Raw genomic sequence first — 24,299 nt, forward strand, 5'->3', positions numbered from 1 at the left:
TATAGTAGTCTGGGCTGGCATTTCTGTTCTCTTTGGGCTGGCATTTCTGTTCTCTTTGGGCTGGCATTTCTGTTCTCTTAGGGTCTGTATGAGGTCTGCCCAGGATCTTCTAGCTTTCATCGTCTCTGGTGGGAAGTCTGGTGTGATTCTGATAGGTCTGCCTTTATAAGTTACTGGCCCCTTTTCCCTTACTGCTTTTAATATTCTTCTTTGTTTAGTGAATTTGGTGTTTTGATTATTATGTGCTGGGAGGACTTTCTGTTCTGGTCCAGTCTGTTTGGAGTTCTGAAGGCTTCTTGTATGTTCATGGGCATCTCTTCCTCTAGGTTAGGGAAGCTTTCTTCTACAATTTTGTTGAAGATATTTACTAGGCCTTTAAGATATAAATCCTTGCTCTTGTCTATACCTATAATCCTTAGGTTTGATCTTCTCATTGTGTCCTGGAGTTCCTGGATGTTTTGGGTTAATAGCTTTATGCATTCTGCATTTTCTTTGAGAAAATTGAGTCAATGTTTTCTATGATATCTTTAGCACCTGAAGTTCTTTCTTCTGTCTCTTGTATTCTGTTGTTGATGCTTGCATCTATAACTCCTGAAGTCTTTCCAAGGTTTTCTATCTCCAGAGATGTCTCACTTTGTGATTTCTTTATTGTTTCTACTTCCACTTTTAGATCCTGGATGGTTTTGCTTAGTTTCTTCACTTTATTGTTTGTGTTTTCCTATAATTCTATAAGGGATTTTTGTGTTTCTTCTTTAAGGGCTTCTGCCTTTTGAAAGATCTCCTGCATTTCTTTAAGGGATTTTTGTGTTTCCTCTTTTTTTTTTTAATTCGATGTATTCTTTATTTACATAACAAATGATTTCCCTTTTTCTGGGTCCCCACTCCCTGCAAGTCCCATAAGCCCTCTTCCCTCCCCCTGTTCCTCCATCAACTTCTTCCCACTTCCCTGTCTGGTATTCTGTTGCATTGAGTCTTTCCAGAACCAGGAGCCACTCCTCTGTTCTTTTTGGACATATCATTTAATATGTGGATTATTTCTTGGGTATTCCAGGTTTCTAGGTTATTATCCACTTATCAGTGAGTACATACCATGACTGATCTTTTGAGACTGGGTTACCTCACTTAGTATGATGTTTTCCAGCTCCATCCATTTGAATTTCATGAATTCATTGTTTCTAATGGCTGAATAGTACTCCATTGTGTAAATATACCACATTTTTCGTATCCATTCCTCTGTTGAGGGACACCTGGGTTGTTTCCAGCTTCTGGCTACTGTGTTTCTTCTTTAAGAGCTTTTACATGTTGACCAATGTTCTCCTGTATTTCTTTAAGGGAGTTATTTAAGTCTTTCTTGAAGCCCTCTATCAGCATCATGAGATATGATTTTCAATCCAATTCTTGCTTTTTCGGTGTGTTGGGGTATCCGGGACTTGCTGTGGTGAGAGAACTGGGTTCTGATGTTGCCATGTGGCCTTGGTTTCTGTTGGTAGGGTTCTTGTGCTTGCTTTCACTATCTGGTTATCTCTGGTGCTAGTTGGTATAGTTCTCTCTGGTTGGAGTTTATTCCTGTGGACCTGTAAGCCTGTGTCCTTATTCCTGTGAGCTCAAAAGTGAAAGCACTGCTGGGAGATCTCTCTTTCCTGGTGGGCCATGCACAGAAGGGGGTGGAGTCTCCTGGCATCCTGGTGCTAATGGTGGTGGGAAGATGTTTGTCCCAGCTGCTCTACTGATCTTAGGCCCTGTGTGCTCCTAGCTGGTCCCCTCTGTGCTCAAAAGTGAAAGCACTGCTGGGCGATCACTCTCTCCTGGTGGGCTATGCACAGAAGGGGGTGGAGTCTCCAGGCTCCCTGGTGCAAATGGCAGTGGGAAGATTTCCATCCCAACTGCTGCACTGATCTTATGCCATGTAAACTTCTCCATAGCACTTAATGTTTGTTTGCCAGCAAGGTCCGATCACCCTTGACCTTCTCACATGTGTCTTTGAGCATTCAGAAACAACCACTTGAGGGTGAATTTCACATGCTTAGAGTTACCAGTGCACTTTTGTGTGATACCATTGTTTACTGGCTGCTTTTAGTGGATAGCTGATGAGAATTGTGTTTTTAAAATATTTTACCCATTTCCTTTCTGTTAAACATCATAACAATTGTATGATGGAGATACTACTACAGTTTTTATTTCACAAGTAATAGAATTGAGACAGATAGCTAACTTACTACTGCACACTGAGTTAATGGTTCAGACCAGACTTCATCTCAGACCTGTTTATTGACTCCATATTGATCTGAAAGATTTGTCTGCTAGCTATATGAATGAGTTATCACCATGTGACAGTGTGACAGTATTTGACTATATGTTGGAATGACTTCCTAAAGCAATGAAATGAATCTGGACATGGGGTTTTATTTAATAAAGAAACCCTTTTGTTTCTTCCCTCTCTTCCTTTCCCCCTTTCACTCCTGATCCTCTCCTCCCTTTCTGATATCTACAGAATGTCAGATATTTTCAACATGATCCAGTATCTTTAAAAATCGCATAGTACTTAAAATTACTTGCTTTATGTAATGTGATTAATGCAGGTTACTTTTAAACAACCTCAAGTATGCAAGTTCTGTGCTTGCCCCAAGGGTCTTCGCTCTCATTGGGGTTACTGTTAATGGAGTAGCTGGAAAGCAGTAGAGTAGCTACAGTGTGCTCTGACCCTATGTGACTTCTGAAAAGGTCACGCCGTGCTACAGTAGCAAGGGTACAGAGCAAATGCTAGGCTTGGGTATTGTTAAATGAATTTTAACAACCGCTTGCATGTTGTATGCTTATGTAAGCCGTTTCCTAAAGAAGAAGAATAGAAGTGAGTGGAGCTTCTGAATGAGTAGATAATTCTAAACCTTGTTTAGTATTCTTCAACTAAAGGAAGAGCTGAGGGAATGCCCCAAAATTTGCACAATTTTATCAACATAAAAAACCAAGAATCATCTAAGTAGCTTTTCCTTTATGGCTAAGTCAGAGAAACGATTCCCAAAGGGCAGCAATGGACAAGTAAAAACAAGCTGGCCTTAACCCAACAGAAGCAAGGGATCACCAGTGACAGATTGCCCTCAGCCATATATGTCTTGTTTCTGGCAAACCGCAGCCTCGTTTGACCTTTGCCGTTGATTATCACACTGTTCAGGCCCAGCTGCTGCTGCTGTCTGGAGGGCTGTCAGCTCCAGGGAAGACTTGAAGGAACTGCTATCTCTTGCTCTGTGTGGACTGATTGTTAACATGGCCTGTGGGAGTAGGGACACTTGCATTTGCAAAACAACTTATACTGGGGGTACAGTGACCCAGTGTTGCTTTTCTTCCTTCTCTGTGATTCAGGTATTGGTATTAGCAGTTTGCTGGTTTGTAGCCGTAAACAACTAGATTGAATCCCACCTTGGACCATAGAATTGTTATTCCTTGAAAGTTATGAACTATGAATGTATTAATAAGTCATATTGATGAATCATTCACCAACAGTATGCCAGGCATTTGCCTAAGACTCATATTTATTTTCTAGTTTACTTTGCACAATAAATTAATGACACAGACAGAACTAATTTTATTTTCAAAAGGGGGAAACTGAACATGTTTAAAAGGGTCAATGACATAAGAAATCCCAAGCCTGTGACCAAACAGAAGATTTATGTTATAGAACTTATGGGGAGTCTTGGATTTGGTTTTGTTTCCTTATAGTTTGGCTGAAAAAAAAATAACCACTCTCAAGTGATAATTAAAAAGAGAACACAAGGCTAACACTGGGAAATGGGGACAAAGAGGTGTTTCTGCAATTAAGAAGACCCCACAGAGGACCCAGCATCCATACTGGGTGGTTCACAGAGCTTAGACAGGGGATCTCTGGCCCACTTTTGTTGTCTGGGGGACAGAATCTCCCACACATACACATAATTTTAAAAAATTCCTTCAAAAAAGAAAATATGTGCAATGCAGTCTTTACCAATTTTCCACCTTTTAACATGCAAAGTAACCATTTCTAGTAAATGTTTACATCCTATCGATAAAATATTAATAAGTTTGATTTTATACTTAATCATAGATTGAAAAGTACGGTTTTCCTTCGGATCTCACCTTTTCACCCCGAGAAAGCATCCAGCTGTATGACACTATGTGCCAGGTCTGGAAGAGTTGGCCCCAGGCCCAGGTAAAGAATCTTCATGGACTTTGTACTCTTCTGGTGGAACCCACCGCTGCTGTTCAGAAACAGTGTCACTACTTGCATTTGGTGGGAGAACCCTCTTAGAGGCAAACGGGAGGGGAGATGGGCTGGGGGGGGGGTGCAGAGGGGAGACCAGGAAGGGGGGGACAACATTTGAAATGTAAATAAACAAAACAACCAATAATAAAATAAAAGACTAGCAGACATTTCCCTAAAGGAACTATCTTCTCACTTTAATGATCTAGAAATGGTGTTTTATATCAATGCCTAAAAATGTCCCTTCTTTTTCTGACACTGTGGTATCTGGGTCTCCTTTCCCATTGGGCTCATAGCAACTCAGATTCTTTTCTTGTCCATTCTTCTGTGTCCTGAGGTCTGTTTCTTCAGAGGTCTGCTCGCTCTTCCTGCTTGCCTTTGGAGAGCTCCTGTATAGTTTCATATGCCCAAAGGCATGGGGAAGAACAAGAAGTCTAAACATCTCTAACCATAGAACCTATCAAACTGTCATTGAAAACTATAATTGAGAATTATCTCTAGTTTTTCTCACATTATTTGTATGGTTTTCCTTTTCCAGAACCTATGTCCAGAGAACTTCACTCAATTTAAGAATAAAATAGTCATTAAAAAGCCAGATGCTAGAAAATATGAAGAGAGCTTAAAGGAAGAATTCACAAATTGGGTTAAAAATGGGAACGAGGAGGAGGTAATTTCACACATTTTGGACACAGCATTCTGTATTGTCTCCTTGAGTTGTATCATTCAATCAATAATACCATTTCTTTCCTTTATAGTTTTCAATTTTAAGCTCAGATTTTTAAGCTTGACATGATGTGTAGTGATTCTGAGTTAGAACAAAAAAAAAAAAAAGAAAGAAAGAGATTTGACTTTTAAAAATTCTTTTCAGTGTCTCCTAATACATTAGACAAGAGGCTAGCAGTTCCTCATGGATTTAATAACAGACAAGGGAGAACACAAAATTCGTGTTTGGAATTATTGATTTTGCAGGGAGGGCGGCCTGGGAAGCAGCATAGAGAGATGACTCAAGTAGCTGAAATAAATTTTTACTTTTCATTTTTAGTTTTGGAGTTTTTTTTTTTTAATTATTGTTTGAGGATATCATGTATGTATGTGTAATGTGTTTTCAGATCCACATCCCCCCCCCCCGAATCCTCCCCCTCTGATTTCCCCCATATCCCTTCTACTATTTTTTCCTTCTAACTTGGGCTCCCAGTCAATGCCCCCAGTGTGTGTGTAGGGGGGGAGGAGGGGGGTTATCCCCTGGGCCACCTATTCATGAAGAACACTGCTGTTTGCCCTCCTACAGTGCCATCCTGTGGCAGCAGCTCCCCAGCCAAGCGTGAGACTTTGGGAGCCCTTCCTCATTCAAGCTGAAATCTATAGGGAGCTTTTGCCCCAGGTATCCACAGGGGCTGTGAGGTCATGTGTTCAATGTCCCTGTCATATCTAGAGACTCTAGTTTGCAACAGTCCTTGGGGTTTTAGTCTCCATGGTTTTAAATTTAGTTTGCAAATAAATTTACAATTTATTGTAAGGAACTATTTAAGTACTCAAATCTTACTACATGCTTACACATTCATTTTGATTAAACTAATAAACTTATAGTCTTATTTTGTCAAGAAAAATTGTGATTCCTGATTTTTATTTTTAGAAATAACCTTCCTAATTTTGCAACCCTTTAATACAGTACCTTAGGTTGTGCTAATCCATAACCCTAAAATTATTTGGTTGCTATTTCATAACTGTAATTTTTCTGCTGTTGTGAATTGTAATGTAAATACCTGATATGAGACTGTTTAATATACAACCCCCCAAGGGGTCGTGAAAACTGCTGGTATCCTTCTATTTTTCTCATGTGATTTCCCCCTGTCCCATCTCGTACCTTGACTTGTTTTTATTTTATTTGTAAACATCATGTATTTAAGTTAGGTTATATGCCCCCTCTTTTTTTTTAATTCAATATAATCTCCATTTACATTTCAAATGGTAAAACCTTTCCTGGTTTCCCCACCTCCTAGAAAACCCCCAATCCCTCCTCCCACCCCCTGCCTCCAAGTATATGCCTTCCTCCCCCTCCCCCATTCCCACCTCCTTCCCCCTTGATTTCCCTTTGTTGGGGCATCTATTGAGACTTCACCTAACCAAGGACCACTCCAAACGGGCTCCTTTCTACTGTTGCCAGGGAAACGGCACCAATGACTGAGCCATTCTTTTTCTGCTGGGTTCTCCCTGTCTCAGACATTTGCAGATGTGTGCACACAGTGCACTGGAAGTTTGATATCAAGTGTGCCATGCGTACGCGTCCTTGCTGTGCTTCCTATGGCCCTGTGGCACATTCTCATAGGGTTGTATTTTAAAGGATGTCAGCTGTGAAAGTGTGTCAGAATGCCCAGGCCTTTCACTGCTATGAAGAATTTAGTACAAATGCTTGCCGTTCCCTCTCACAGGCCAGGATGGTGCTGAAGAAACTGAGTCCTGATTACCATGACCACTCAGAGAGGATGCTGGACTTCTTTCCACTTCTTGTTGAGAAGTTAAGGGAAATGGACAAGTTGCCTGCACTCTTCTTTTTGTAAGTTATTTAACTTTGTGAGGTAATTTGAGTCAGGCCATTCCTTTAAGGTAGAGGAAGTCGTATAGACTTTATTGCTGTGATCTAGTATTTATTATTCTCCAGGGCACATTCATTTGTCAAGATCTTATGACTTATTTAAAGTCATACGATTTTCTGGTTCAACTCTTTGTCATTCCGCCTTCTGTTTGTTTGAGACAGGATCTTGGTGTGTGCTCTGGGCTGTCTTCCTGTCATGTTGGGATTATAGATAGGCATCCACCATTTTGCCCAGTTTTAGTTGTATGCTTAAAAATATTTTTAGTATCCTATTAAAATTTTCTTCACTAGTTTTGATTCTCATTTCTGTTTTACTATAAACTCTCGTTTTTATTTCTTTTAGATCTTACTAGTAATTTTCTATACAGATCTTGGTTATTTTGTAGAACCCATTGAACATGTCCATTAATGTTGCCTTCCCACACAGATTTTAACTTTTAATAACATGCTATAATATATACATATATATGTAAAATATTTTGGTTTTTTATACTCATTATAAATAGAAATATGACATAGAACCAGTGATATCTTCCCAAATTAAGCTTATGTAGAATGTAATAGTTTAAAATTGAACATACTGATTTAATGGATGCAGTTCTGATAAAATATGATATGATAATTTAGTTAGTGGATAAAAGTATGTAGAGTAAGTTTATTAGCAATGTAGCAAGAAGCAATACTGTAGATAACTGTAAATTACTCTAACATCATGGGATCATCAAATAAATAAAACTATAGGATTATAAAGTATATTATTTATTAACATATGCTGAAGCATAAGGTAATGATCATAATTTGTGATACATACTCCAAATAATGATGGTAATAGTATCTATCTATCTATCTATCTATCTATCTATCTATCTATCTATCTATGAGATTTAATTGTAGCAAAAATTGTCCACTTTGCTTTTGTATGTAGGACAAGAGAGAAAAACTCTCTGTGGTATGAATAATTCATACAGTTTATTCACTTCCAAGCACAGCTATGGATATAAAGAACAAGAGGCATTCTCTGTCTATGACATATATTTGCAAGCTTAACTGTAGCATTGAAATTAGAAAACATGTCTTTACTATTTAAATACTCTTATGCATATAAACATATATCTTTCCCCTGTTTTTTTGAGAGAATTATGTTGGTCAACATGTGAAAAGCATATATACTAATTTGGAATAAATAGTTTATGGTGTGGGAACTTCATGAGGAAATGATGACCCAATGACATTATAAATAAACACTTAACCCTGAACTGAGCAGAGCAAGATGTAAATCTGTGACCCAGTAAATGGGCATATGCCATTGACACAACAGAGAGGAGAAATGGCTGGGAAGTCAGGCTTGTGCAGATGTCTCTTGTTCCCAACTTCTCATCTTTCCAGTTTAAGGGTGGCATGTTCTGAGCTGTGAGTTCCTAAGGTATCTGAAAAGGGTAATGTTAACAAAATATAATAGTCTGAATTCTACTTGTTGAGCTCCATCTTGGAAACTTTTAAATGAACAATGGGTTATCTGTAAGACAAACTGAGAATCCTTTCTTAAATGCAATGTGAGCCTATGCCTTTATTAGCACCAGATCATAAAAAGATCAAAGATTGGTCTGGGACCAAGCCTTAACTGTCAGAGCTTACTTACCACATTAATAGTAATAGCCCCAACTTTCTGTACCCTGAGTGGAGAGAAGTGTGTACAACATTTTAAGAGGTTGGAAATGTTGATATGTTTATAAGATCATGCATTTCAAGGCTAGACCTAAGCATAAATTCTACTTTTCTCTCCTTTAGCTATGTCATTGATTGACAACCACTTAATGACTATGTGATCATACATAGGATTTTGGTGAGACTAAAATAAAAAAGTCATGAACATGTAAGCCAGTGCTATAAGATATTAATTGCTAATGTGCAGTTTCATGGTCACTTTTAATATATGTACTTCAGAGAAATTTAGGAGGTACAGTTATTTTCAAGCAATGTAGATTTTTAAAAAAGACTCACATTCTGATGGAAATTACCATATTTAATGAAGTATGATAGATTCTTCCTCAGGAACTTCCACATCATATAGCAGAAACATGGATTAGAAGACACACTTTGTGGCCCCTGGTTCTGGAAAGACTCAGTGTAGTAGTATAGGGCAAAACCAGAACAGGGAAGTAGGAAGGGGTGGATGGGAGAAAAGGGAGGAGGCAAGAGGGCTTATGGGACTTTCGGGGAGTGGGGGCCCAGAAAAGAGGAAATCATTTGAAATGTAAATAAAAATATATCAAATAAAAAAAAGAAGACATACTGTTATAAACAGGCTGTGTGTACTCATGGGAAGGCCCCTTAATCTCTTCATATCCCCATTTCTTACCTGTAGTATAGTAATAATAGAGTTGGCTTCATGTAATTGTTGGTGTACCAAATGATGTTTTACATTCAAGTCACTTAGAATTGCACCTGAGAACAATAACTACACTATACTTCTCTTATTATTTTGTTACTTGATGTAGCCATGGAACATTGATTGCTATTTCTTGCAGTGACTGTCATTATTTATTTATTTGTTTGTTTGTTTGTTTGTTTGTTTGTATTTGAGACACTGACTGGGAAACCTTGCACATACTAGAAAGCCCTTCGGCCACTGAGCAATAGCTTCAGCTGTCTTTTTTCCTTTTTATTTTCTTAGAAGACCTCACCAGCGAGTTTAAAATCCATTCTGTATATTAGGCTAGCCTTCAACTGGTGATCCTCCTGCCTTAGTCTCCCTACTAGCTGGAATTAGAGAAAAGTGTGTGGCAATTGGTCCAATTTCACAATTTTTAATATACTGACTTTGTAAAGTTTTACTTTTTAAAGAAAATAGGTTGTCTCAAGCTTTAAGCTTAGACTTTATTATAAAGTTCCTACCTGTTATTTGTTCAAATAGAGTATAGTGGTGTTTCCCAGTAGGTACTTCAGACACAGCTTTTGGCGCCTAGCCAGAGTGGTGTAATGAAATGATTTTCCCCCAGCCTGCTTGTCATCAAACACTCTGCATTCCAGATACTGTGAAACTCATATGATGCAAACTTAGGGTGATGTTTTTTTTTAATTTCTCTGGAGACAGAATTCAACCAGCTCTGCTTGTTGCTCGGATCGGAGAAGTCTAAGGTATTAAGGTCCAGAGTAGGTCACTAGGCTAAGCTCCAGAGTTCCAAGAAGCCTATGGCTTTATAGTCCTCAATATTCACATGTTCAAAGGTTATACAAGCCAAGTCTAGGAGTCATTCTGGATTGTAAAATCTGTGACCTCTGTGCCTTTCTGCCCTTTAGATCATGTGACAGTGAGAAATATACCTCTTTCCACTTTGCCAAAAAAAAAAAAAAAAAAAAAAAAAACCTCTCTGGTTCCCTAAAAATCTTTCGTCTTTCAGGAGGTTATGTGGACGCTTAGGGACAATTTTCTCTTGTGTTTACAAATCACTGTTTCTCCTGTGTCCCAGCATGTCTGCCCTGTGAAGAATTTCAGTAATCTTACACTGCAGTATCACAGGATTACAGAAATTTGAGAACTTAATTAGAAGTATGGGGATCCACCCAGAATTCAGAATAAAATGCACAAAGGTGGACTTCACAAGCCCTGGAAGAATATCTCACTGTTGTGGTTTGGATGTGATGTGCTTTCCATCAGCATGTGTTTAGACAGTCTGTGCTAGTTGGCAGAGGTGTGGAAAGTTGTGGAGAGATGCCACCTTATGCATGGACTGGGATGTCACCATTTAGACTTCTCAGCTCAGAGCTACAGATCAAATGAAGGGCTGAAGATTAAATTTGGTGAGATCTGTAAGCCTTACTGGGTACTTTAGTTACTTCTGTTACAGTGAAGAGACACCATGACCAAGACAAGTTACAAGTTGTAGAAAGAAAAGGGTTCTGTGAGACTCACAGTTGCAAGGAGTTATCGTCCTTGGTGGTGGTGGAGGCGTGGCAAAAGATAGGTAGCCATCATACTTTAGCATTAGCTGAGAGATAATCTCCTTATCAGAAAGTAGGGTGCAGAGAGAGTGCTAATTGGGAATGGCGTGGGCTTTTAAAAACTTAAAACCTGACCCTAGTGGTATACCTTCTCCAACAAGGATATATCTCCTAAACCTTCCAAAATAGTTTCACTAACTGCAGATTAAGTATTTAGATACATGAGCTGATAGGGGCCATTCTTATTCAAATTACCATACTGGGTCACTGGGGTCAAGCCTAGAAGTTTTATACCCAGCCCTATTTTCTGCTGCTTTTTGATTATAGACACAATGTGACTAGTCAATTCTTACTTTTGCTGCCATGTTTACTCCTATCTCTGTATAAGGAGGTGTGTGTCCTTTCAAACTGTAAACCAGTGTAAACACTTCTGTAATTGCTTTTTGTCAGGCATTTGCTCACAGCCACAAGAAATGTAACACACAACCAGAACAGAGAAGCGAATCTTATGCTATTTTTAATACATGTTCATTTACTTCCAGATTTAAATTAGGTACTGTAGAAGAATGTGCTGAAAATGCTTACGAATTCCTGGAGGCAAAACAGGAGGAGAAAAGACCTCCCAAAGCTGATAAAGAGGCTCACATCATGGCTAACAAACTTCGAAAAGTTAAAAAATCTCTGGAGAAACAAAAGATAATGTAAGTATTTCACTAAGCAAATTGGTCACATATGGGTTTGTAGAATCCAAATGTCCTAGTAGGAAGCATGCATTGAAATGTTCTATAACGAAGTTCTAATTACTGCTTGGACTGTTCTTGTTTTTAAATTTCAGAAGGAGAACCGGGTAATGACAAGTGACCATCATTACATATTCCTTAGCTGCATAGATCATTTGAATTTATGATTGTTAGAAGCAGGTTCAAATTCTATCAGTCTTTGTGTATTGTAGAACTTGACATGTTCTTCCCACATTGACCAGGAACTCTGTCTTGATTCATGATGTACTATTGCAGTGCGAGCCATAGAGTGTGTTTGGAACTGGATTACAATCCCAATTTCACACTTGGAAGCTCATTGCTCTTAGCATGTAGTTCTGCCAGCTCTAGGGCAACAACAACAACAACAGCAGCAGCAACAATAATAATCTCTTTATGTTCCTCTCCTCCTTTAGTGATTGTGTGGGTTGAAAACTCATCATAGTTTTCCAAGGTCTTTATCAACTTGAGAGTCTCCAGCTTCACTCTGCTCCTACCTAACTGATATGAGCTTATAAACTTGGAATGTGGTTAGATTACTCCATGTGCTGGGCATTCTTTTTCTGTTGCCCAGCGGATGGAGGCTAACTTCTACTGTTTGTCATCCAAGATATTCCCTTTGCGTTTTTACTTTTCTTACTCATTTTCCCTAGATTCCTTTTAGGGTATTTATGTCTCTTTTCACTTTGGTCATTCTCCCACTTCTTTCTTTTCATGAGCCCCACTAGCTGTTTCTTCAGTACCTTCACCCTTGCTGCTTCCAAAGTGTATACTCATAATTCATTATCTATCCTCTGAATCTTGTACTGATTCCTCAGCTTTATACTTTCTTGCATGTCTGACTTTGTTTAGTTAGGAGATAAATTTATTCTGTATTTTTCAAAATACCCATACTGAGCATCTCTTATCTGAAAAATCCAAAATCCAAAATTGTTTAAAATCTGAAGCTCTGTGTGCTCATGTGACACTCTATATAGAAATTTTTGCTTGATAAAACTTTGTTTTTGTTGGTCAGTAGTGGTGTACTCCTTTAATCCCAGCATTCAGGAGGCAGAGGCAGAGGCAGAGGCAGAGGCAGAGGCAGAGAGGCAGGCTGATCTCTGTGAGTTCAAGGCCAGCCTGGTCTTAACAATGAGATCCAGGACAGCCATGGCTGTTACACAGAGAAGTCCTGCCTCTAAAAAGACAAAAAGACAAAAATAAAAAAGTTGCCATGGTCATGGTGTCTCTTCACACCAATAAAACTTTGTTTTATGTATAAATTTATTTCAAATACAGGAAGAAGTTTCTTTGGTGAGGGTGAAAACTATACTTCTCTGTGTATGTAAGAATAAGAATTTCAAAGGCGGGTTGGTGGTTAGTTAAACTGGTTTAGAAATTTAGCAGGAGTCTTTTTTCCTCCCTGACCTGTTATTTCATCAGCCACATTTGCTAGGTTTACAGAAGCAGCTGTGAATCTCCCCAGTGTTGAGTATGGCCTTAAGTCTAATGAGTTGTTGCTAATTATCCCATAAAGTTAAGAGCCACTGCTGCACCACTGGGGATATATTGCTATGCTGCTGTTGTCATTTGTAGGCTTTACAGCTGGGTAAGGCCCTCATTGCTTTGTTCCCTTGGCAGCTTGTAGAGCACCTTCAGGGGCTGTGAAAGCTAGTGCCTAGGCAGCACTGGAGAGATTTTTAAGTGAGGAACTCGGATTCACTTTGAAGTTGAAACAAACTTTTAGAGCATCTCTGATTCAAATATTTCAAATTCTAGAGCAAGCTGGAATTTGCTGTGGACCCTTTCATGCATACTGCCTGTACATGTTTCACTGGTTCTTGAGCAGTGTTGTTTATTTTAAGTAGTGAACCCCAAGGAGAATATATGCAGGAAGTATACAATTTCTTGGTAGATGATCCTTTTTAGGATAGCACTGCTTCAGGGATACAGGAGCCGTGTGCCAGCATGGATGAGTGACGAGCAACTCAAGCTGTCAGCGTGATAGGTGTTTGATATCGCCAACACTCTCACAGTAAGGAGGTTGAGTAGACCTTGATTCAGACCCTATGTGTTGGAAAGCAACATTGTGATTCTTATCTATCTGTATCCATTCCTGAAACAGGGGGGACTCCTAAAGAAACATGCACATGAAGAGCTTACTCTTTCGGGGTCATGTTTGTTGAGCTGGAAGGACATTTTGGCTATTTTCTTTGGCAATTTTTATTAACAGTTATTTTATTTAATAGGCTATTTTTTTCCTTTCTTTTCTTATTGAAAAGGGTAGTAAAAACACTATAATAAAAATCAAAGATTTACATGGAAAATATTTCAGATGAACATGTGAAAATTGACAATTTTCATGGAAAATTTTTTTATTCGATATAGACTTTACTTACATTTCAAAGGATTTGCCCTTTCCTTGATTCCCCCGTCCCCAAAAGTCCCATAAGCCCTGTTCCCTCCCCCTGTTCTCCAATCCAGCCCTTCCCACTTCCCTGTTCTGGTATTCCCCTATACTGCTGCACTGAGCCTTTCCAGAACCAGGGGCCACTCCTTTCTTCTTCTTGGACATCATTTGATGTGTGGATTGTGTCTTGGGTATTCCAAGCTTCTAGGCTAATATCCACTTATCAGTGAGTACATGCCATGAGTATTCTTTTGAGACTGGGCTACCTCAATTAGGATGATTTTCTCCAGCTCCATCCATTTATCTAAGAATTTCATGAATTCATTGTTTCTAATGGCTGAAAAGTACTGCATCATGTATATATACCACATTTTTTGTATCCATTCCTTCCTTGAGGGAAATCTGGGTTCTTTCCAGCTTCTGGCGATTATAAATAGGGCTGCTATGAACATAGTGGAGCATGTATCCTTATTACATGCTGGAGAATCCTCTCAGTATATGCCTAGGAGTGGTATAGCAGGGTCCTCCGGAAGTGATGTGCCTAGTTTTCTGAGGAACCGCCAGACTGATTTCCAGAGTGGTTATACCAGCTTGTAGTCCCACCAGCAGTGGAGGAGTGTTCCTCTTTCTCCACATCCTCACCAATGCCTGCTGTCGCCTGAGTTTTTAATCTTAGCCATTCTGACTGGTGTGAGGTGAAATCTCAGGGTTGGTTTGATTTGCATTTCCCTAATTACTAATGATGTTGAACATTTCTTAAGGTGCTTCTCAGTCATCCAAAGTTCTTCAGGTGAAAATTCTTTGTTTAGTTCTGTACCCCATTTTTTAATAGGGTTATTTGGCTTTCTTAGGTATAATTTCTTGAGTTCTTTGTATATATTGGATATTAACCCTCTGTCAGATGTAGGGTTGGTGAAGATCTTTTCCCAATTTTTTGGTTGCCATTTTGTCCTTTTGACTGTGTCCTTTGTTTTACAGAAACTTTGTAATTTTATGAGGTCCCATTTGTCAGTTCTTGCTCTTAGAGCATATGCTATTGGTGTTCTGTTCAGGAACTTTCCCCCTGTACCCATGTCCTCAAGGGTTTTCCCCAGTTTCTTTTCTATTAGTTTCAGTGGGTCTGGTTTTATGTGGAGGTCCTTGATCCACTTGGACTTGAGCTTAGTACAAGGAGATAGAATGGATCAACTTGCATTCTTCTGCATGCCAACCTCCAATTGAACCAGCACCATTTATTGAAAAGCCTATCTTTTTTCCACTGGATGTTTTCAGCTCCTTTGTCGAAGAACAACTGACCATCCAAAGGTGTGTGGGTTCATTTCTGGGTCTTCAATCTTATTCCATTGATCCACCTGCCTGTCACTGTACCAATACCATGCAATTTTTAACACTCTTGTTCTGTAGTATTGCTTGAGGTCCAGGATACTGATTCCCTCAGAAGTTCTTTTACTGTTGAGAATAGTTTAACTGTCCTGGGTTTTTTGTTTTTCCAGATGAATTTGAGAATTACTCTTTCTAACTCTATGAAGAACTGAGTTGGGATTTTGATGGGGATTGTGTTGAATCTGTAGATTGCTTTTGGCAATATGGCCATTTTAACTATATTAATCCTGCCAATCCATGAGCATGGAAGATTTTTCCATTTTCTGAGGTCTTCTTCAATTTTCTTCTTCAGAGACCTGAAGTTCTTGTCATACAGATCTTTCAGTTGTTTGGTTAGAGTCACACCAAGATACTTTATATTTTTTGTGACTATTGTGAAGGTGTCATTTCCCTAATTTCTTTCTCAGCCTGCTTATTCTTTGTATATAGGAAGGCTACTGATTTGCTTGAGTTGATTTTATAACCAGCCACTTTGCTGAAGTTCTTTATCAACTTCAGGAGTTTTTTGTAGGAGTTTTCTGGTGGAGTTTTTTGATATACTATTATATCATCTGCAAATAGTGATAGTTTGACTTCTTCCTTTCCAATTTATATACCTTTAACCTCCTTATGTTGTCTAATTGCTCTAGCTAGTACCTCAAGTACTATATTGAAAAGATATGGAGAGAGAGGGCAGCCCTGTCTAGTCCCTGCTTTTAGTGGGATTGCTTCAAGTTTCTCTCCATTTAGTTTGATGTTGGCTACCAGTTTGCTGTATATTGCTTTTTACTATGTTTAGGTATGGGCCTCGAATTCCTGTTCTTTCTAAGACTTTTAGCATGAAAGGATGCTGAATTTTGTCAAATGCTTTTTCAGCATCTAATGAAATGACCATGTGTTTTTTTTTTTTCCTTTGAGTTTGTTTATGTAGTGGATAACATTGATGGATTTCTGTATATTGAACCATCCCTGCATCCCTGGGATGAAGCCAACTTGATGATCATTTTGGTGAATGATCATCTTGATGTGTTCTTGGATTCAGTTGGCAAGAATTTTATTGAGTATTTTTGCATCAATATTCATAAGGGAAATTGGTCTGAAGTTCTCTTTCTTTGTTGGATCTTTGTTTGGTTTTGTAATCAGTGTAATTGTGGCTTTGTAGAATGAGTTGGGTAGTGTTCCTTCTGTTTCTATTTTGTGGAACAGTTTGAAGAGTATTGGTGCTAGGTCTTCTTTGAAGGTCTGATAGAATTCTGCACTAAAACCATCTGGTCCTGTGCTGTTTTGGTTGGAAGACTTTCTGTGACTCCTTCTATTTGTTTAGAAGTTATGGAACTGTTTTGATGATCTATTTGATCCTGATTTAATTTTGGTATTTGGTATCTGTCTAGGAAATTTTCCATTTCCTCCAGATTCTCCAGTTGTGTTGAATATAGGCTTTTGTAGTAGGATCTGATGATTTTTTTAATTTCCTCAGTTTCTGTTGTTATATCTCCCTTTTCATTTCTAATTTTGTTAATTTGGATACTGTTTCTGTGCCCTTTGGTTAGTCTGACTAAGGGTTTATCTCTCTTGTTGATTTTCTCAAAGAACCAGCTCCTGGATTCGTTGATTCTTTGTATGGTTCTCCTTGTTTCCACTTGATTGATTTCAGCCCTGAATTTGATGATTTCCTGTCTTCTACTCATCCTGGGTGAATTAGCTTCTTTTTGTTGCAGAGTTTTCAGGTGTGCTGTTAAGGTGCTAGTGTATGCTCTCTCCAGTTTCTTTTTGGAGGCACTCAGGGCTATGAGTTTTCCTCTTAGCAATGCTTTCATTGTGTCCCAAAGATGTGGGTATGTTGTGCCTTCATTTTCATTAAATTCTAAAAAGTCTTTGATTTCTTTCTTTATTTTTTCTTTGGCCATGGTATCATTTGAGTAGAGTATTTTTCAGCCTCCAAGTGTCTGTGGGCTTTCTGTGGTTTTTGTTGCTATTGAAGACCACTCTTACTCCATAGTGATTTGATAGGAGGCATGGGATTAGCTTGATCTTCTTATATTTTTTGAGGTCTGTCTTGTGACCAATTATATGGTCAATTTTGGAGAAGGTACCATGAGGTACTAAGAAAACGATAATAGGTGGAAAACTCCAATACAAGGAGGGAAACTACACCCTGGAAAAAGCAAGATAGTAACCTTATTTCATCAAACCCAAAAGAAGATAACCACTCAAATATAAAAAGAACATCAAAAATGACAGGAAGTAATAATCACTATTCCTTAATATCTCTTAACATCAATGGACTCAATTCCCCAATAAAAAGACATAGACTAACAGACGTGATAAGAAAACAGGACCCTACATTTTGCTGCCTACAGGAAACATACCTCATTGTCAAAGGCAAACACTAACTTAGAGTAAAAGGCTGGAAGACAATTTTACAAGCAAATGGTCTCAGGAAACAAGCTAGAGTAGGCATTCTAATATCAGATAAAATTGACTTTCAACCTAAAGTCATCAAAAGAGACATGTAAGGACACTTCTTGCTGGTTAAAAGAAAAATCCACCTAGAAGAACTCTCAATTCTGAACATCTATGCTCCAAATGCAAGGGCACCCTCATTTGTAAAAGAAATTTTACTAAAGCTCAAAGCACACATTGCACCTAACACAATAATTGTGGGTGACTTCAACACTCCACTATCCTCAATGGACCGATCAGGAAAACAGAAACTAAACAGAGACACAGTGAAACTATTTGAAGCTTTGGACCAATTGGAATATATATAACATTTCATCCTAAAGTAAAAGAATATACCTTTTTCTCAGCACCTCATGGTTAATAGTTTAAAATAGTTAGACAGTAACCTACAATTCTCTGTAAGTACTTTAGCAGATGTTTTGAAAACATCAATCTTGGGCCTTAAATATTCATGCTGTTTTCCTCCTTGTTCAATGATAGCTGGAGGTGGTATATACCACTCTATGGTAGAATATAAGTAACCTCATCTTCTTATGTTCAGAAATGTCTTATTTTCATATTTACGAGACAGAGATTGTGCAGGAAGTGTACTTGACCCTAGTGAATGTAAAGGCCTGGTGAATTCAGGGGCCCTGTGGTATAGGATTGCTTAAGGGTCTTGGCCAGGTTCATGGAGGTGTGTCCTAGGTTTGATTACCTAGCAGCACATGCTGTGAATGGCTGTATATGCCTTAGTGAAGGGGTGTGCTCATAAGAAGTCATAAGTAAGAACAAGAGGGAGACAAGAAAGCACAGTTAAGGTGTGGCTTCTGCTGAAAGCCTGAACTTGGTCCCTTTGAGTGTTCCAAAGCGTTCCCATCCCATCTCAGCTGATTGTTAATGCTTCATGGCAGGTAATCTCTCAGAAGAGCTTTCATTCTCTAGAGGAGAGTACGTCTAATCACCTTTAGTGAACACGCAGAGCAGCTCCAGTGTCCACCTCTAGAAGGCAGGAGAATGGCCCGAGCTGGCAAAGCAGACTGGGAAGAACACATTACCTCCACCTTGAGAGTCAGAAAGGTTGAAGAAGAGAAAATGATTATTATGTTAGCAAAATGAAGGAAGGGTAATCTGGGGAAAGGGAATGAGTGGAGCAAAAATCACATCCATAATGGATTTATCTTGAGGCCTCCATTATGGAGGGATGGTCCCCTAAGGCTGACAAGCAAGCACGTTGTAGGCAGGGCACTGAGTCATGATAATATAAATGCACGAAAATAGTGACCGTGGTCGATGAGCAGGACTTAGTATACTCTGGGCTTCCTATAGCAGTTGGATACAAATATTGATTTCCTAAAACTGTATTTTTGTAAAGAGATGAAAAGGGCCAGAAATCTTCCAGAAGATTGGATCAAAGCATTATGTATGAAGCTGAACATGATCACCTCCTGAAGAGTCTGGAGAAGAATCTAGAGATCCCCAAGGACTGCACATATGCCGATCAGAAGGCAATAGATGAGGAGGTGAGTACCCGGAAAGGACCACTGCTCCTGGAGAGTATAGTGGCCATCAGAGATGCCTCTCCAGGCAGGCAGTGCTGGACACATTGTGTGCAACCTTGTCAGGAAGTCCTTGTGAGGTGGAAATGTAGCAGAAAGTACGTTTTGCAACATACAGCCCTCAGGGACCTTGTAATCTATACTCAGGAAGGATAGGTTTAGAATTTGTAGGTTGATTTTGACATGACACAATCTTGGGTTCGAAACCATGTCAGTTTTGTGTTATGTCATGGATAAAGGTCTATATATTGTAGTCATAATTCTAGACTTCAGTGTCATATAATCCATTGAAAGTTTGGATCACTGTAGAACAATATATTTAGATCCTGACAGCATTTCTTAAAATTAGAGTTTTTCTATATTTCAGCTAAAAGTTTTCATCAAAGTGTCACTAAGATATCTAAAATTGGTTTGCCCCATCATTAGACATTTTGCCCTTTGAGCTATTGTTTATAAATGACATACTTGATAATGCAACCAGTTTCAATAAAAGCAATGCCATACGCACACACATGTACACAAACACATGCACACATACATAAACACACACACCATACCGCACACACATACACACACACATACACATGTACACACTTATACATACATACACACATACACACATACACACACATGCACATAACACACATACACACTTACACACATGTACACATGCACACACACTACAGATGCACACACACACACATACACACAACACACATACACATACACTCACACACATGCACATGGGCGCACAGACACCATCCATACACACACACACACACACACATACACACACATACACATACACACTTACATACACACATACACCCCACACATATATTTAACTATGTTTATTGTATCATGAATCTTTTTTCTGTTAGCTTCATAGTCTGTTTTCATGACCAAGTATGTACACTATTGTTTTAATTGATTCCTGACATTCTGTCTTACAGGGAGCTATATAATCAAAATATACTCGCCTTTTACTTGTGGAGACTTAAGCTTCTCCATTGTCTCTGGGTATTGATCTTTTATAACACTGGATCCAAATGGATTTCCTCCTTAGGACATGGGTATTTTTTTTTAAATTTATTTATTTATTCACTTTACATCCCACTCACCACCCCCTCCCCATATCTTCTCCCACAATCCTTTCCTCCTGCTCTGAGCAGGTAATGTCCCTCATAGGTATCCCCCGACCCTGGCACATCAAATATCTGGGATCCTAGGTGAGTCCTCTTTCACTGAGGCCAAACAAGGAAGTCCAGATAGAAAAACATATCCCATGTACAGGCAACAGATTTTGGGATTAACCCCCACCCCCTCATGTTCAGGACACACATGAAGACCAACCTGCATACCTATTACATATGTGCATGGAAGCCTAGGACTAGCACATGTATGTTCTTTGGTTAGTGGTTCAGACTCTGAGCATCCCAAGGGTCCAGGCTAGTTGACTCTGTTGGTCTTTCTGTGGAGCTCCTGTCCCTTCTGGGGACTGAAATCATTCTCCTATTCTTCCATAAGAGTCCCCAGGTTCTATCCACTATTTGGCTATGAGTGTCTATATCTGTCAGAGTCAGCTGCTGGATGGACCCTCTCAGATCCATCTATCCGCTATGCTAGCTGTCTGTCTGCAAGCATAGCAAAGTACCATTAATAGTGTCAGGGACTTGTGCTTGAGACATGGGTATTTAAAAAAACGTCCTCAGTATGTCATTTTCAATGGATGTAGCCATTTTGTGACCTTATACTATAAAGATTTTGCTTTGCTTTCTGGGGGAGCCTTTAGAAAAATTCCATAGTCACTTGATCTTGTTCAGGTGAGAGTGGGCCCCACTTATGCCCTTGGTGCTTTGGTCTACTACTTTGGCAGATCTTCCGTCTCAGAACTGAGGTGAGACTGGGTTGGTCCATGCCAAGGAGAGGGGAAGATTTTTCTTATGGTGACTGTTGTTGCCATAAAATGTTGTCATTGTTTTATAGTAGAAAGACCTAATGGTGACATCATTTGGGCAAATTATTAAGTAATATGCCTACTCTTTTCATTAAACACTGGATTGCTTTAGAATTTGATAAGCAATGCTCTAAATCTTTGGTTTCTTTTAGTCATTGCAGATGGTGTTTAGGCGGGTGAAATACGAACGAAAAGGTGGCACACTGAAGAGGTTGGCAAGAAGGGGCATTGGCTATCATCACAGTTCCATGAGTGCCAAAGAAAAGCAGTTGGTGGAAATCCTCTTCAGGAAAGGATTCATCAGGGTGGGTTGATGTTTCATCCTAAGAGTTGAGAATGTGAACATTTATAAAGCCACTCCTTTATTTTTTTCTCATGTAGCTATGTCTCTTGGGCTGATTTCCTGAATGTTTCCTGCTTTTCCACATGCCCTGTGTCATTTAAGCGAGGAAGTATTCCTCTGCCGGTCTCAGTGGTGTGTCCTACTTTGTAGTTTTCATATGGAAGGTTGGTTGATGTGATTTTGCTATAGATGTTCTCTCCAAGCTTTGGAGGGGATTTATATTCGAGTTCAGGGCAGATCTTTTTCTACTATGGTAGCACAAAGACGAGCACAGGTATCTGCCTCTTTGGGCTTTGCTTCTCTCAGCAGAGCTTGTAGATGTGTCAGGATCTACTGTTGGTTCTCCTGTTATTGATGGGGAACAAGAGGAAGACCGCCATGAATAACTTTCAGTCCACATCCTTGCCATCTTTTGTCTAATACATCCTAGGAAGGCTCGTTACAGTGACCCAGACAAGTATACAGAAGACACCAAGATCATTACTAACCTAATCTGAATTTTGACTATGATTTCAACATAGACTATGACAACTAAAAATTATCCACTTTAACTTTTGTGTGGCATAGAGTAAATGAAGGGTAGGATAGAAAGAAGAGAGAGTAAGACAGAAAGAGGCCTGGCTAAAATAGGATTGGTCAGTAATTTCTCAATCAGTAATAAGGTGATGAATAACCAAACAGATTTAGGGAAATACAATAGCTTCATCAGAGAGCACATTTTCAGGAGGTGCAGAAGGCTGTTCCTTTCTTATATGTAAAGTGTCTATTCTTTCATTGTTTGTGTTTGTTAAAGGTATTTGAACAAAACATTTAATAAGTAGCATATTTTATTTTGCCATATGTCTCAGCCTCTGTTGCATGTAATTATTATAAAACAAACCACACTATTGCTGGCTTAGTACCAGTTGGTGGTCTTGATCTGTTCCCAGCCCGGTACATAGCCTCAGACTGCATGTTCCCCCTTGTCAATGCTAGCACACTTGCAAATTTCTGCAGCTAGCTGTGGGTACCTGCTCACCAACCCATGCAGTTACCTTTCCCGTAGGGCTCAGTTGAGTGCCATGAAATGGAAAACACCAGACAATCTTAGTTTAGAATCAGCAGATAACACAACTGCTGGGCATGGAATTTCTCATCCTAAACACATCAACTATTCTATGTTAGAAATCTTCTGGTGGCGGATCTGGTGGGTTCCATCACCAGATCTAACAATTCCTGGTCTACATGGTGCCTCCTATCTCTTCCACCTCACCATCCAAAAAAGTTCTTGTCTCCTTGTGTTCCTTCTTCCTCTCTCAGACCGAAAGGCCTGCCTCCTCCTCACCCAGAGATTGGATTCTTTTACTCTTTATTATCCAATTAATTAGGGAAAAAATCTGCCACAAGCCTCAGTTATAAAATGATTAGAAAACATTAATTTATACCCTGAAGCATCATCAGAAAACAGCACAAACAGCCGCCAGTATAAAGAGACAGACACAAGTCAGCATATATTAACTATATCAGGAAAAAAAATGAACAAGAAGTTAGATGATATAAATGAACTTCATATTCTTGTCTGTTTCTTATTAGTGATCATGCAATTTCATGGCAGAATAAGAGAATATACATTACTTTTATATCATTTCTCAATGAATTTTGGTAGATCAAATACTTGCCAGGAAGTAGGCTTATAAAAGATGTATTGCCCTCTCACAGAGAAATTTCTATTCTCATATTTACTTACAATGTTTCCTGCAATACTTATCCCATGCCAGATGTTCTTTGTGACTCGAGATAGAACTGTGAATAATGCTTGCATTCTATATTTGAAAGGTAAACAAAACCACAACGATATTGAGGGACACTGAGGTTCTAATACAGAGAGGTAGATGGGGATAGGAAAAGATAATTATTTTAGATGTGACCCAAAACTTCCTCTGTGACATTTGTGCCACACAATTAAGGTGTGTATATATATATATATATATATATATATATATATATGTGTGTGTGTGTGTGTGTATTTATACATGTATATATTTGTATATGTATTTATATATGCATATATTTATATATATTAGTATATATATTAAGTATAATTAAATATGTATTTCTTGCAAAGCAACTAGTATTATAATGACCTCCATTAGAGAATGTGCTGTTTGTGTTTACACAAACACGATGTGTGTAACGTATGTGTTTTCCCACTGTAATTTAATTGTTATCTTAATACAGTTTTGATCAATCAATTGGAAATACTTGCATTCTACCAAATTGCCAGTGTGAGGACCCCTGTTTTGTTCCTTTTTAGGTGGTGACAGCTACTGGAACACTTGCTTTGGGAATCAACATGCCCTGTAAATCTGTGGTTTTTGCTCAAAACTCAGTCTACTTGGATGCTTTAAATTACAGACAGGTATGATAATATGTATTAACTTACTCAACATATTAATACTGTATAGCCATAAAATATGAACAAAGAAATTACTTTGTTACTAATTTCCTAGCATGCTGCAGTTTCTGGCAGAGTGCTGTAGGTGACTAGTATAGAGGAAACACAGGGCTGTGATAGTATGTGCACACTGTTAAGATGTGTGTGATCTTGGATATATCGAATCTCCTCTCCTATCTGCAGAATGTGGGTGACCATCTTTACCCCACAACAGTCACCCAAACTAAACAGAACGATTTGCAAAAGAGGATCATATCAAAGACAATTGGGAAACATTTACTTTCACACA

The 24,299-nt window shown here is 38.8% G+C and overlaps 1 protein-coding gene across 3 annotated transcripts in view; it reads left to right on the forward strand.

Moving 5' to 3' along the window:
- Positions 1-24,299, forward strand: part of LOC127668459 (probable ATP-dependent RNA helicase DDX60) — a 124,996-nt gene that overhangs the window by 77,251 nt on the left and 23,446 nt on the right. For all 3 annotated transcript variants that reach the window (XM_052162111.1, XM_052162110.1, XM_052162113.1), the window contains 7 exons: positions 4,076-4,180; positions 4,770-4,898; positions 6,661-6,785; positions 11,309-11,467; positions 19,093-19,240; positions 21,386-21,538; positions 23,870-23,974. In XM_052162111.1, coding sequence (XP_052018071.1) covers positions 4,076-4,180; positions 4,770-4,898; positions 6,661-6,785; positions 11,309-11,467; positions 19,093-19,240; positions 21,386-21,538; positions 23,870-23,974 — 924 coding nt within the window. The remainder of the gene's footprint in view (positions 1-4,075; positions 4,181-4,769; positions 4,899-6,660; positions 6,786-11,308; positions 11,468-19,092; positions 19,241-21,385; positions 21,539-23,869; positions 23,975-24,299) is intronic.

Source organism: Apodemus sylvaticus, chromosome 18 (assembly GCF_947179515.1).
Source record: "Apodemus sylvaticus chromosome 18, mApoSyl1.1, whole genome shotgun sequence".
Taxonomy (NCBI): Eukaryota; Metazoa; Chordata; class Mammalia; order Rodentia; family Muridae; genus Apodemus; species Apodemus sylvaticus.